The 13,795-nt window shown below is 43.0% G+C and overlaps 1 protein-coding gene across 1 annotated transcript in view; it reads right to left on the bottom strand.

Moving 5' to 3' along the window:
• Positions 1 to 13,795, bottom strand: part of mertka (c-mer proto-oncogene tyrosine kinase a) — a 45,604-nt gene that overhangs the window by 26,787 nt on the left and 5,022 nt on the right. The window contains exons 4-6 of the mRNA XM_084321430.1: positions 13,143 to 13,313; positions 2,458 to 2,544; positions 312 to 427 (exon numbers count right to left, since the gene is read on the bottom strand). Coding sequence (XP_084177556.1) covers positions 312 to 427; positions 2,458 to 2,544; positions 13,143 to 13,313 — 374 coding nt within the window. The remainder of the gene's footprint in view (positions 1 to 311; positions 428 to 2,457; positions 2,545 to 13,142; positions 13,314 to 13,795) is intronic.

Here is a 13,795-nt window from a genome sequence, read left to right as displayed (position 1 = left end):
GACATCAGAGGGGATATCAGACCGGTCTATACTTGAAGAAGAGCCTTCCTCGGGGTGGTGCTTTCCCATGATGTTCAGTTTGTATACTGGTTAACAGTCTGTAGTGTGGCAGTGAAAGGGTTAACCATCTGTAGTGTGGTAGTGAAAGGGTTAGCCATTTGTTGTGCGGCAGTGAAAGGGTTAACAGTCTGTAGTGCGGTAGTGATAGGGTTACCCGTATGTAGTGTGGTAGTGAAAGGGTTAGCCCTTTGTTGTGTGGTAGTGAAAGGGTTCATCATATCAGTGGATAATAGATCTGGAGTGGAGCTTACCTTGATCTGACACCTGGTGAGTGGAGAGAAGCCGTCCTTTCCAGGTGTCCATCTCAAGATTATTTTATTGGACCGTCTCTCTATTACGGTCACTTCAGAGACAGGATCAGGAAGCACTACAAGACACCAAGCAAACCATTCATTATCCCAAGATAACACGGAGGAGGAATATGGTTCAGCTCGCAGTGGCTGACAAATGTGCTGAAATGTCAACAGGGCTTGGGTGTGTCTGCGTGCTGGGAGCATGTCTATGTTCCCCGGGTCCTATGTTCCCCGGGTTCTATGTTCCCCGCTTTGATTGATTGATTGATTGAAAATTTTAGACCACCAGCCCTGATTCCAAACTCTACCCTTAACCAGTTTGAAAGAGGGCCTAAGCTTAACCGTTCGAAACAAGGCCGACATTAATAATTAATAAAATAATAAAAATTTATAAAATGTTCAATCTATTCAATCAAAGCGGGGAACATAGAACCCGGGGAACATAGGACCCGGGGAACATAGGGATGATCCCTGCGTGCTCATACTGAAAGCTATTTAAGTAGGTTATTTCATTTTGTAGTATTGTATTTCAGAACATTTTGAAGTTTTAATACCTGTAACACACAGCAGAGAAATGCAATTGTTAAAAAAGTGTTAGCAAAATGTAAAATAGCAAGGACAAATATACAAGATGGCGACTGACAAGATTTTCCAACTGAGGGACACCAGGTAGAGATAATGCTAAGGACTACTCAAACTACACAAAAGTAAAAGACAAAATAGTATTCTTGAGATATTCTCTTAAACATACTGTACATGACTAGAGGATGAATTTATACAGAGGCGAACATGTTGATAGCTGTGTATTTTCTCTGGGTAAACTTACATTTACATTTAGTCATTTAGCTGACACTTTTATCCAAAGTGTACAAGTTCTGTACAACAAGTCAGCAGGAAGGGTACAACTCTGGCAGCTAAGGGTAAGTAACATTGTTCGTCAAACAGTGTCGAACTTGAGTGCTACAGTCTTGAGTGCATAGTAGTATGACATAGTAGCATAGTAGGTAGTAGTAGGCTAATATAGGCAATTTCTTTTATTTCGGATATTGATTGAAGAAGTGTGTCTTTAGTTTAATTGGGTGGGTTTAAGCTGTCCCAACTGTGGTGGGATGTTCTTTCCACCATTGTGGAGCGAGGACCGAGAATAGCTTTGCTTTGACGACCCCCAGGAGCTCGAATATGAGTGGGTCTGAGGCGGCCAGAAGATGCAGAGTGTATGGGGGCATACTATTTTGTAGCAAGCCATTATGAGATTTAAAGGGTAATGTTCAGAATTCTATGTCCTACTTACGGTACCAATAATGTTGTTGATCGGTAGAGTTTCTAAATCCACGCCGTTCTTCACACTGGATATCCACATACTGTACTCTGGCCACAAAACCAATACCAAGTCAGTGGGGCCAGGTTCCAATCTGTCTGAAATAAACGCTGAAACCTACTTTGGGTGCACTGGGGGGAGTGGGTTTCAGTGTTTATTTCAGGGCTTGTACAGACTGGAACGTGGCCCCCATTGACTTTACATTCGTTTTGTGGCCAACTAGCCAGAAAAAACTCTACCGATCAACAACATCATTGGTAAGCAGGAAATAGGGGCAAGGGATCCAAAATTCTGAACTTACCCTTCAAGAAACATAGACATCCCAGGCGCGTCTATTCTTATCCTAACGGATTTATGCTTCCGCGTTCACGTTTTGCGAATCTGATTGGCCACTGACGTTTCTGGTGCGATCTGATTGGCCACTGACGTTTCTGGTCATGTGACATGTGCGCCCAATCGCGTGACGTGCCCATTTCCGCCTCGAACAGCAGCAAACTACCTAACGCCTAGTTTATCACTGGTTAAGCTTAGGCGACTCTTTCGAAGTTGGTTAAGGTTAGAGTTTGGAATCAGGGCAGGCGTTCTATCGCCCTGCTCTAAGACAAACTCTAACCTTAACCGACTTTGAAAGAGTGCCTAAGCTTAACCGGCGAAAGAACTTGCCGTCACACGATTGGCGCGACCAGAAATGTCAGTGGCCAATCAGAGTGCAAAACGCGAACGCGGAAGCATAAATCCGTTAGGATAAGAATAGACGCATCCCAGGCAGGCAGGGGTCCATATTACCTTTGATGTTGACGTTAGCCTCCCTGGATATGGTGACTCCCCTCGTGTTGTGAGCTTCACAGCTGAACCGGGTGAACTTGTCCACACCTGCAAAAGGTGACACGTGACATGTTGACGTGGGAACAGTGCGATGTCGTGATGATGATCTCATTAGTGGAAATGTGAAGAAATTAAAGCTAAGCTAAGATGCTGATGAGATTCGACAGTTCACGGGACAATCACGAGATATGGGAGAGACTAGATGCCGCCGCTGTGGGCAACAAACCCAGAATGCCTTGCAGTCCAACTAAGACGATTAACACATGATGATTGTAGTTGGCAAAGCCAAGATACATAGCATGCTAGTCATTAATGTTACCAATCGGTTCCGATGCTGTGTTGTATCAAATGGAACATAAATTCATATAAAATCACGTAGCATTGTCCAACACTGTTAACGTTAGATTGCTAACTGCAATCAAGCGTGTTCCCCACAGTGTGGGGCATGTGGTCTCTCCCCATGAGATACAAACCTTACATTTTGTAAGCTGTGATACACGTACTCTTGTTTTTTACTTTCCTATATCTCACTTCCTGACCCAACCCCCCCCCCTCCCCCTAGAAGTGAAAGCTAGCAAGCCACAGATATACGAATAACACTGATGTGAAGAAGGGTTAACTCGAAAACGGATCAAATTACAATGACTCTAGTGGTATCTGACTGCCATTTTTTTTTTATGGAAAACCACCGTCAACAGCTTTTGGACTTAACCCTTTCACTACCACACTACCAAATGGTTAACCCTTTCACTGCGACAATACAGAAGGTGAACCCTTTCACTGCCACACGACAAAGGGTTAGCCCTTTCACTACCACACTACAGAAGGTTAACCCGTTCACTGCCACACTACAGACGGTGTGGTAGTGAAAGGGTTCTGTAGTGTGGTAGTGAAAGGGTTAACCTTCTGTAGTGTGGTAGTGAAAGGGTTAAAGGGAAGCCACAGAGAAAGCAATGCAGCCTTACTAACGCGCACATTTGACACTGACCAGCTACAGTATCAACATTGAGCTGAATTCCCGTTTTTCCTTGAAAGAATGAAACTTTGTTTAAATGCACTGCGGCACGTGTGACGTAATCGGCACAATGTGAACACTTTCATTTGAATTTTCATGTGTTTTAAATGTGCCAGGTTACAGGAACCTTCTGACCTCAGCATCTCAGTGTGTTACCTCTGATGTAATGTATGTTATTTTTTTTGCCACTGACCAATCACCGATTGTCTATATGAGCCATATCAGCCGACACACTGCCGAAACAGATCTGTTTGTTTTGTTATAGCAGCTGGTATAGCAGTATTCTAGGTCAGTTAACATTGTAGATGGTGGTATAGCAGTATTATAGGTACATTTACATTGCAGATGGGATAGCAGTATTATAGGTCAGTTTACATTGCAGATGGGATAGCAGTGTTATAGTCAGTTTACATTGCAGATGGTGGTATAGCAGTATTATAGGTACATTTACATTGCAGATGGTAGGCTATAGCAGTATTATAGGTACATTTACATTGCAGATGGGATAGCAGTATTATATGTCAGTTTACATTGCAGATGGGATAGCAGTGTTATAGGTCAGTTTACATTGCAGATGGAATTTGCTACATCTTTGTAATAGTTACACACCACCGACATGTTTTAGTTTAGTTAGCGTGCGAAAATTACCCCAACTCCGCTGAGAATAGACTCACAATTTTTCCCATTTAAAAATGTAGTGCATACCAGAGATGTGCTTATCATGCAGAAGGACCACCTTAAATCTAGTGCATACCAGAGATGTGCTTATCATGCAGAAGGACCACCTTAAATCTAGTGCATACCAGAGATGTGCTTATTACGCAGAAGGACCACCTTAAATCTAGTGCATACCAGAGATGTGCTTATTTCGCAGAAGGACCATCTTAAATCTAGTGTTTACCACAGATGTGCTTATCATGCAGAAGGACCACCTTAAATCTAGTGTTTACCACAGATGTGCTTATCATGCAGAAGGACCACCTTAAATCTAGTGCATACCAGAGATGTGCTTATCACGCAGAAGGACCACCTTAAATCTAGTGCATACCAGAGATGTGCTTATCACGCAGAAGGACCACCTTAAATCTAGTGCATACCAGAGATGTGCTTATTACGCAGAAGGACCACCTTAAATCTAGTGCATACCACAGATGTGCTTATAATTTCTCTCAGGAAATACCTCATTCAACTTGGGGGAAAAAAGCATAAAATAATGACATAATTAAGGATTAAGTGTCGATCCACTAAAGGGGCAGCCCTGCTCTCCAATATCACATACTCTGTTGACAATCCCACTGCCTGATCTCTTGTTTTCCTGACACACAATTCCTGTCTTTCAACAGCCACAGTTCTGCCGAGTTGGTGAGATAGCTCGTAAATAACGACCCTTTTGTGTCCCTTTCCCCCCCCCGCCCCTTCTTCCCACTGTCTGGCTCGGAAACCTTTCCAGCAAAGCAGATCGCAAAGCAGCCAGTGGGAGATGGCTGGAATCGGCTTTAAATACTTTGTTTACGTTCTTCTGGGTATGTTAGCCTGATGATGATGATGTCTCTCTGCCTTTTGCCCACGTTTGACTCTTGAGTCCACTGCATGTTGCACTGTTCTTTACCTTCCTTTACATTTTAGACATGGTTCAAAACTTGACTCTAGTTTTGCAGTTTTTAAAAAAGAATGTGTTGTGTCTGCTGTGTAACATCATGTCAGTGTCATTTATCGCAATGTTAACATTCTGTTCCAAAATCAATTTCCTACTACTACTACTACTACTACTACTACTACTACTACTACTACTACTACTACACTACTACTACTACTATTACTACTACTACTACTACTGCTACTACTACTACTACTACTACTACTACTACTACTACTACTACTACTACTACTACCACTACCACTACCACTACTACTACTACTACTACTACTACTACTACTACTACTACTACTACTACTACTATTACTCATGCGGGTTAAGGGATCATTATATGATTTTCTGTACCTGTAAAAAGCTAAAACAAAAGGCCGGCTGTCACAAAACAGTCACATCTAGAGACCTCAAAACCTACTCTAGAGAGGCCTTTAACCAAGAACTGGAGAGCATGGACTGGTCAGATGAACTCAGTGGTACACAGGTTGAAGAAACATGGCTTGGATTCAAAACCAAATTCACAACAATACTTAACAACATGGCCCCCCTAAGAACCACCAGGGTTCAAAATCGCGCTGAGCCGTGGACACACACTGAAATACTGACCGCTATGAAAACCAGAGACAAAAAATGCTCTGAACTTCATAAAAGTCAGACAAAGCTTTCCAAAAGCTCAAACAGTGAACTCCAAGCCCACGTGGTTGAACAAAAAATTCAAAGAAACAGACTAAGAAATGACGTAAACACCATGATCAAAACCAAACAAAAACAAAAACAAACCACGTGAACTTTGGAAATTACTCAATAATCAACTAGGCTGCAGTAAAAAACTTAAAACCAGATTCTCAAACATAAACATAAAGACGGACAACACGCTCATCACAGACAAGCTGGATGTAGCCAATTACTTAAACATCTTCACAAACATAGCCACAACACAAACTACCCTCCCACTCAGGGCATTATGGGGGTAGAACACATAGTAGCATACTACAAAAACCTAGGGGTCCGCAAAGACGACTTCAAACTAACTTAACAACAGATGAGGTACTCAAAAAACTGAGCGCCCTCCCAAGGGCGTAACTCTGTTGTCAGTGGTGGAGGGGAGGACACATTTGGGGGCATGGTTAGTGGCGGAGGGGTGCTACGTATAGTTGTATGGCCGTGGAGGGTGGGGGGAGGGGGGTGTCCCCCCTTTTCGTAGATTTTTTTTTTAAATCAGTTGTGCAAGTCAATCTAATCTACGAATTCCAATCTGGCTTCAGAACATCCCACTCCACTGACACATGCCGTCTCAATTTGAACGACCACATCAAACAAGAGGTGGACGCGGGCAAATACTGCGGCATGGTCATGCTGGACCTACAAAAGGCCTTCGACACTGTCAATCACTCCATTCTGATTGACAAGCTAAAAGCAATTGGTTTTGATAGTTTATCAGTGAGCTGGATGCAAACCTACCTTGAGGGGAGAGAACAGATGGTGGAGGTAAACGGTACTCTATCCCCCCCTCTCACAGTGAGCTGTGGTGTTCCACAAGGAAGCATACTAGGACCGCTACTGTTCCTAATTTATGCAAATGCCATGTCGTTTGTGTGTGACTGCAACTTGTTCTTGTTCGCGGACGACTCAGCCCTGCTGGTCTCTGACAAGAACAAGTTACAGGTTGAAAAAACCCTCAGCTCTGAACTCGGCAGAATCTGCACCTGGCTCGCTGATAACAAACTATCATTACACATGGGCAAAACAGAGTCCATTCTCTTCGGATCAAATAACAAACTCAGCAAGACCGACGGCTTCTCAGTTACAGTGGGTGACAATATTGTCACAAGGAAAGATGAAATTACATACCTAGGTTCCATGATCCTAGAGGCAAATCTTTCCTGTGACAAAATGGCATCCAAGGTAATAAAAAAAGTCAACCAACAAACTAGATTATTGTACCGGATCTCTGATTTCACAACCTGGTTCAAATTGGATCGGCTCAGTCAATATTAGCCAACTTCTGAGCTTAATTTCGTTAACCAAGAAAATGTCTGCAAATACCAAATTTGAGGGTTCTGAGAGCAAATTGCAAGTGAAGGCTTTAATTGGAAAATGCAGTGTATCAATTCTGGATTTATGTTTGCTTCCTGCAGTTAATTAGCCAGGATTTAAAAATATGAATTATTCAATCCTCTAAAATTTGACTATTTTGTAAACAATGTATTAGATATCTGATTATTTCAATAATATTCTAAAAGCAAAGAAGGTGTTGCTTTTTTATTTTAATTTTTTTTTACACCATTTGAGCAAACTCTTCAAATACATTCAGCACACTTCCATATAGGCTGTGTCAACAGAGAGGCTAAACAAAGCCCTGGTTTCAAGCTAACGAACAGCAGACCTGCTGAGAGACAGAGGGTACTGAGCAGACTAGTGTGTGGTCAGGTCAGTTACTCAAACTCAGGTTTAGGAGAATGAATGAATGAATGAAAACTTTATTTAACATATTGCAGAATGGGTACAATACAGTACGGCTCAATACACACAATTGTTAAGGGGATGCAGACCTGAGAAAGACGTTTGTCTTGTTTACATCAGGGTCCCCCATTTTCAATTCATATAGACATTTATGACATACACAACATACATGACATTTATGGCATAGGGACATATAGGTATTTAGTACTGATACATTTGTGACATAAACGGTATTCAAATATACAGTACTGTTACCCCTAGATCCTGACAGAGTATATACATATGATGGGGAGGGGACTGTACATTAGGAGGGGGTGGGTGGGTGGGAGAGAAATATACATACGGCGGGGAGAGAATATATACATGTGGTGGGGAGGAGACTGTACATTAGGAGGTGGTGGGGGTTTTGGGCATTTACGGTGGCCAGTTTCGAATTGCAGCCTCCCGTAGGTGCTCTTTATGAGCGGTTTTGAATGTGGGTAGGGATTCACATTCCTTTTCAGCTTTGGGTAGGGCGTTCCACATTGATGTGGCATAATTGCGAAACGTGTTTAGTCCCTTGTTTGAGCCGAATCTGGGTTTAACATGATTTGTTGAGCTTCCTCTGCTGTAGTGGTTGTGGTATTCACTGACCTTTGGGAATTATTTTGAAATGTACATGGGTACCTTAGTCGTATAGTGTATCTTGTAGACCAGGCCCATTGCAAGTTGCTGTACTCTGTCGTCTACTCTAAGCCATCCTAGGTTGTCAAAGTGGGCAGGGGTGAGGTGGGTTCTGGGTTGTAAGGTCAAGTAGTAGTCTGACCAGTTTGTTTTGTGATGTTTGTAATCTTGTTTTAAGCGCCTTTGAGGTGCTTTGGTACCATGAGGTGCACGCAGAGGGGCTAAGGGACGAGAAAGAGAGAGATAGAGAGGGTGGAGGGGAGAGAGAGAGAGAGAGAGAGAGAGAGAGAGAGAGAGAGAGAGAGAGAGAGAGAGAGAGAGAGAGAGAGAGAGAGAGAGAGAGAGATAGTTGATTTAACTTCATGCTGAAGCTATTCTAAAATCAGCTATAAGCGTAAACATGTGTGTGTGGCTGTGTGAGTGCATGCGCGAGCGCACGTCCCATCTCCGGTCTGGGTTCTGGAGAGGTACTGACTGTACCCCTGGCTCTCTTATCAGCATTATGAGATAGTAACTAAATAGTAACTCACAGCCTGAGCCACTTGGAAAAGTAACTGTAATCAGATTACTGGCTTGTAAAAAGTAACAAGTTAGATTACTATTTACTGAAAAAAGTAATCAGATTAGAGTAACTAGTTACTTAGTAACTACAGGGCAGCGAGCTGGAGGAACCAAATGTATGGTCTGCTGTCTGCTATGGAAGTCTTGCATTGTGGCTCCAGTAGCCTGTGATTATCAGGTTTGGGGGCGTTCCATCCTACATGGCTGCTCATACCATGCTTGTTATTTTTCCATATTTATACCAAGGCATCAAATATAGCTACATAGTCCTGTTTACATTGTGAACTAGGCCTGCACATTTTCACTCTTAAAAACAGTTAAATCGCTTCCTTTTTAGCCTTGAAACATGGGAGCTAAGCTTGTGTTCCTTTTGCCACAGTAGAGGTGGGTCGCTATACTGCTGGCCTTGTGCAACATGTTGTTGCTCTGGGCAAGACTGCTGGGCTTGGGTTTAGTACATTGTTGTTTCGGCTTTCCATGGCCTAAATGGAGCAAAACAAATAGCAATATCAAAGATAGGTCTCTGCTGTCCTGACTCCTCACATTATGAATACAATGGAAAGGATTTCCCCCAAAAGTCACTTATTGTGACAAAAGAAAGTAGTCCAAGAATAATATCATGGAGTGCAGTCCTTTTGGACTGAAAGGGTATCAGCTAATGGGCTGATAGTGTATGTAAGATGAATATAGAAAAAGTCATGCTACTGTTTGGTTTTACAGAGGATCAGGATCTGGATCTAGAGAGAGCTCTGCCAGCCCGCAGCCCGCCACCAAGCCTCCTTTTCCAGCCCCTCCTAGCAGAGTAGTGGGAAGTGAATGAGGCCTTTGTTCCGGGGAAACCAACCCCCGATCAGACTCTCCGTGCTACAGCCCCCCGTCCCCTTCACTGCCCGGGCCCTCGCACACGCTGGACTTTTAACCCTTCACCTGCAGCCACATCTCCACTCTCTCTGTCTGTCTGGTCAGCCTTTCAAGAGGATTTAACAAGAATTCCTAGCCCAGGGCAACTGGTAAATGAGGGACTGTGAAGGGGAGAAGTTATGCTTCCACTGAAAGTTGTTTGCTTAAAAACAGCACTGCCTGACAGTCCGAAAGGGAGAAGATTCTACTTTGAAAAACTCCATTCTGGAAACCTTTTGTCATTAAGGGTCAGATATTGGGTACTGTACAGTATATATAATTGCATGGAAACCCCACTTTGTGTTCAAGTACTTGTGAGAAGTCAAGAGCTTGAATAATACAATGTCTTTCAATAGCAACAGACAATTCAACTGAAAGTAATGATGTTCACAAGCAGAACTGAAACATATACCAGGAGATGTTTATTCTTAAAACTCTCTACCAATCTCAAAACTGAGGTCACACTCTCTACCAATCTCAAGCCACAACCTCTTATCACCTAACGACCACACCAGAGTCCTCTTCTATTTAAGCAAAGTAATAGCCAAAACAACACTGTCCAAAATGGCCACCGGTATTGAGTAAAAAATACAATGTCAGCCAACAGTCAGAGGTTGCTTGAGGCGCCCCGGGCCTCTAAAGGCCCAACTGGTGGATACCCCAACATGTAGAATAAGCAGCAGCAGTCGAGGGGTTCTTTGAAGATTGTTTTCCACCTTCCTAAGCAAGGCTTTTAACTTGACGATGCACTTGTGTAAGATTTGGTCTAAGCAAATGTAATCTATTAGAAAACATTGCAGAAGACATTGAGACATTGAGACCATGCCATCGCCCCCCCCCCCTTTAATCTATCATTAAGTTCCAAAGTTGTCCATATGTTTATTTTTTTTATATATATTTGTATTTCCCCTAAAGTTCCCCAAAAGCCATTTGAGCTAGAAGTGTGTAGCTATGTATGTCTGTCTGCTGAATTAGATATAATGGGCTGTCTTAAATACTTCGAAACTTCGAAGCTTCGTTCGATGGCATGAGCTTCGAACAGTAAAAAAAAAAAAAAGTAAAAGAAATAAATCTTTTATTTATTTTTCGCTTCCAAAATCTTGCGCCTCCATTCCAATGAAACGAAAGTGGGCGGCGCCTTCCCGCCTCCATTCCAATGAAACGAAAGTAAGTGCCGCCTCGACTCCACCTCTCTACAACAAGCACGTGGAGATTATCTGTGTTGAAAACAACAAGGACATGTGCAGCAGACATGTCGACGAAGAAGTCATCAGACGTGTGGTTACACTTTAAAATATGCAAAGACAATGCCCAAAAAACTGAGTGCCAGATATGCCAGAAGAAAATGGCATATCACAACTCTACAACAACTTTGTCAAATCACCTAAAAAACGTAAGTATCGTTGTACACGACGGCGACGCCACACAAAACATTAATAAGGCTATACCTATGCTGCTATGGCTAATGTGTTACCAAGTTGGCTAATTTAATTGTAATCATCTGCTTTTGTAGGTGCATTGTCTGATATAATTATAAATTATAAATTATAAATTAAATATAATATAATTGTTTGCTTGATAGACGAAGGTTGCAACATAATTATGTAATGTCATGTCGTTGGCTGTGAGAGCAGCCCCACTGCACCCAGGCAGCGCAGCCGAGTGAAACCTTGTTGGCTGCGTCACAGTCACGAAAGGGGCTACTTAATTAATTAATCCAATCCACTTTATTTATAGAGCACATTTAAAAACAACAACGTTTACCAAAGTGCTGTACAAGTCCCACAACATAAGATAAATGTTTTTTTTTTTTTATTTACAAAAATAAGAATATTATAATTAATATATATATATTTTTTTTCCCGAAGCTTCGAATTAAAATCGAAGCTTGGCCCCGAAGCTTCGATTGCCAAAAAAAGCTTCGAAGGTCAGCCCTTTTAATATATTCCATCTTCTTGGGAATTGGGAAATGGCTAGCAAGTATTGAAGGAAAGTCAGTGTGCTTAACAAACCAACAGACAGAAGAAAAAATCCCAACTACAATCAGACTTAAGAGATTTCCCTGTTTTGTCCAATCTGGTAGAAAAACAGCCTAGGTGTAACTCCAGCCTTAGGAGGAACCACTCTCCCAGCACAGAAGTAGTCCATAGCTCATTCAGTGGTACACGGCTATCAGAGTGGCCTAAAAGCATTGTGTTGGTTTGACTGAAAGAAGTCAGCTATTCAGCAGTGCCCCATGGGGCCCCAGTGATAGTGGACACTGACAGGGTGATAAATCTCATTGTGGTGAACAGGGCATAGACGCTGAGGTTGCAATGGCATGGCAAAATGGAAACCACAAACCGACTGGTGGTAGCGGCAAGACCAACTCCACATTTTTCCACTCCTGGCAATATCCTGTACCTCCTATATGTGTCTCCACATTCAAGTCAAAAGAGGAAATCAACCAGATCGAAACTATTAATTTAACAGATGGGATGTAATGCACTAATGGGATGTAAACTAATGTTTACGCTAACAGAGACTATGGCTATCCGCAGAGTCGATCTCTCTCCTGTCTTCCACCCACCCGTTCTGTGCCTCTGCCAAAATAATATTAGTTATGACCGCAGATTGAGCTCATTTAAAAGCGCACTCTGAACTACACAATGTCTGTATGACCACCAGGCATTACCGATTTTACACAGGAATGTAATTTCACTTAGATGAGAGAACAGTTTGTGAGTCACATATCTGGATGCAAGATGTAAGAGTAGAATGTCCGCTGGATGACTTGGTCACTTTTTGAGGAACTGGGGACTTTTTGTTTGGCCAAGCCACACTTTGAAAATGTGTTGATTTTACGCTAAGGGGTTACATTTGGTTTAGGGTTAGGCTAATTATGAGGGTAATCAATTATGATTGTAGTGTATTGATGAGGGTAACGTTTAGGGTTGTGGGATAGGGAATAGATGTGGTCAATGGAAAGGTCTCAATACTATAGCAATGTGTGTGTGTGTGTGTGTGTGTGTGTGTGTGTGTGTGTGTGTGTGTGTGTGTGTGTGTGTGTGTGTGTGTGTGTGTGTGTGTGTGTGTGTGTGTGTGTGTGTGTGTGTGTGTGTGTGTGTGTGTGTGTGTGTCTGTGTGTGTGTGTGTGTGTGTGTGTGTGTGTGTGTGTGCGCCTGCCTGCCTGCCTGCCTGCCTGCCTGCCTGCCTGCCTGCCTGCCTGCCTGCCTGCCTGCCTGCCTGCCTGCCTGCCTGCCTGCCTGCCTGCCTGCCTGCCTGCCTGCATGCCTGCCTGCCTGCCTGCCTGCCTGCCTGCCTGCCTGCCTGCCTGCCTGCCTGCCTGCCTGCCTGCATGTTTGTAAGTGTGTGAGGTGTAGAGTACCAAACGGTTTGCAGATAGTATCTCACCTGACACAAGGTAGTTGCTGGGAGAGGGCTGAGGGAAGCCTTCATGGACCCCATTGCGCTGCCAGCGGATAATAACAGGGTACGGAGGCCCAGCCGCCTCGCACGATAAGTTAAAGGGCATATTCCGTATAATGTTCCTGTCCTCTGGATGTCTAATGAATGTTGGCAGGCCTATATTCCAACAGAGAAAATTATATTATCATATTAGTTTAAATGCACACAGAGAAATTTAATGTAAATGCAAACGAAGATATTAGACACATAACACACAATCCTCAAGCACTGATATCTGTAGGGATTGCTCCCGATACTGCCGTCAGATGTCAGGCCAATACCAGGCTGAAATGGGGTATCGTTATTAAACAGTTTTAATGTCATTAAAGGAACACGCCAACATTATGAGAAATGCACTCACCGTCTCATCCAGAGTCAGACAAGAAGATAGATACCAATTTCCTCTCTGTGCGTTCAGTAGAAAGCTAACCGGCTGCAAGCTAGCCTAGCTTAGCACAAATAAATGGAAGCCGATATGGACCATTAGCCTATAGGTTAAAACTCAGGGAGAGGTGTTTTTGGCCAACAGCTAGGCTAGCTGGTCTGTATCCACTTCCATTCATTTGTGCTAAGCTAGGCTAGCTTGCAGCCGGATAGCT

This window comes from Notolepis coatsorum (assembly GCF_963971535.1).
Source record: "Notolepis coatsorum genome assembly, chromosome: 9".
Lineage (NCBI taxonomy): Eukaryota > Metazoa > Chordata > Actinopteri > Aulopiformes > Paralepididae > Notolepis > Notolepis coatsorum.
The sequence above is the reverse complement of the archived record's forward strand: the minus strand, read 5'-3'. Positions and strand labels throughout refer to the sequence as shown.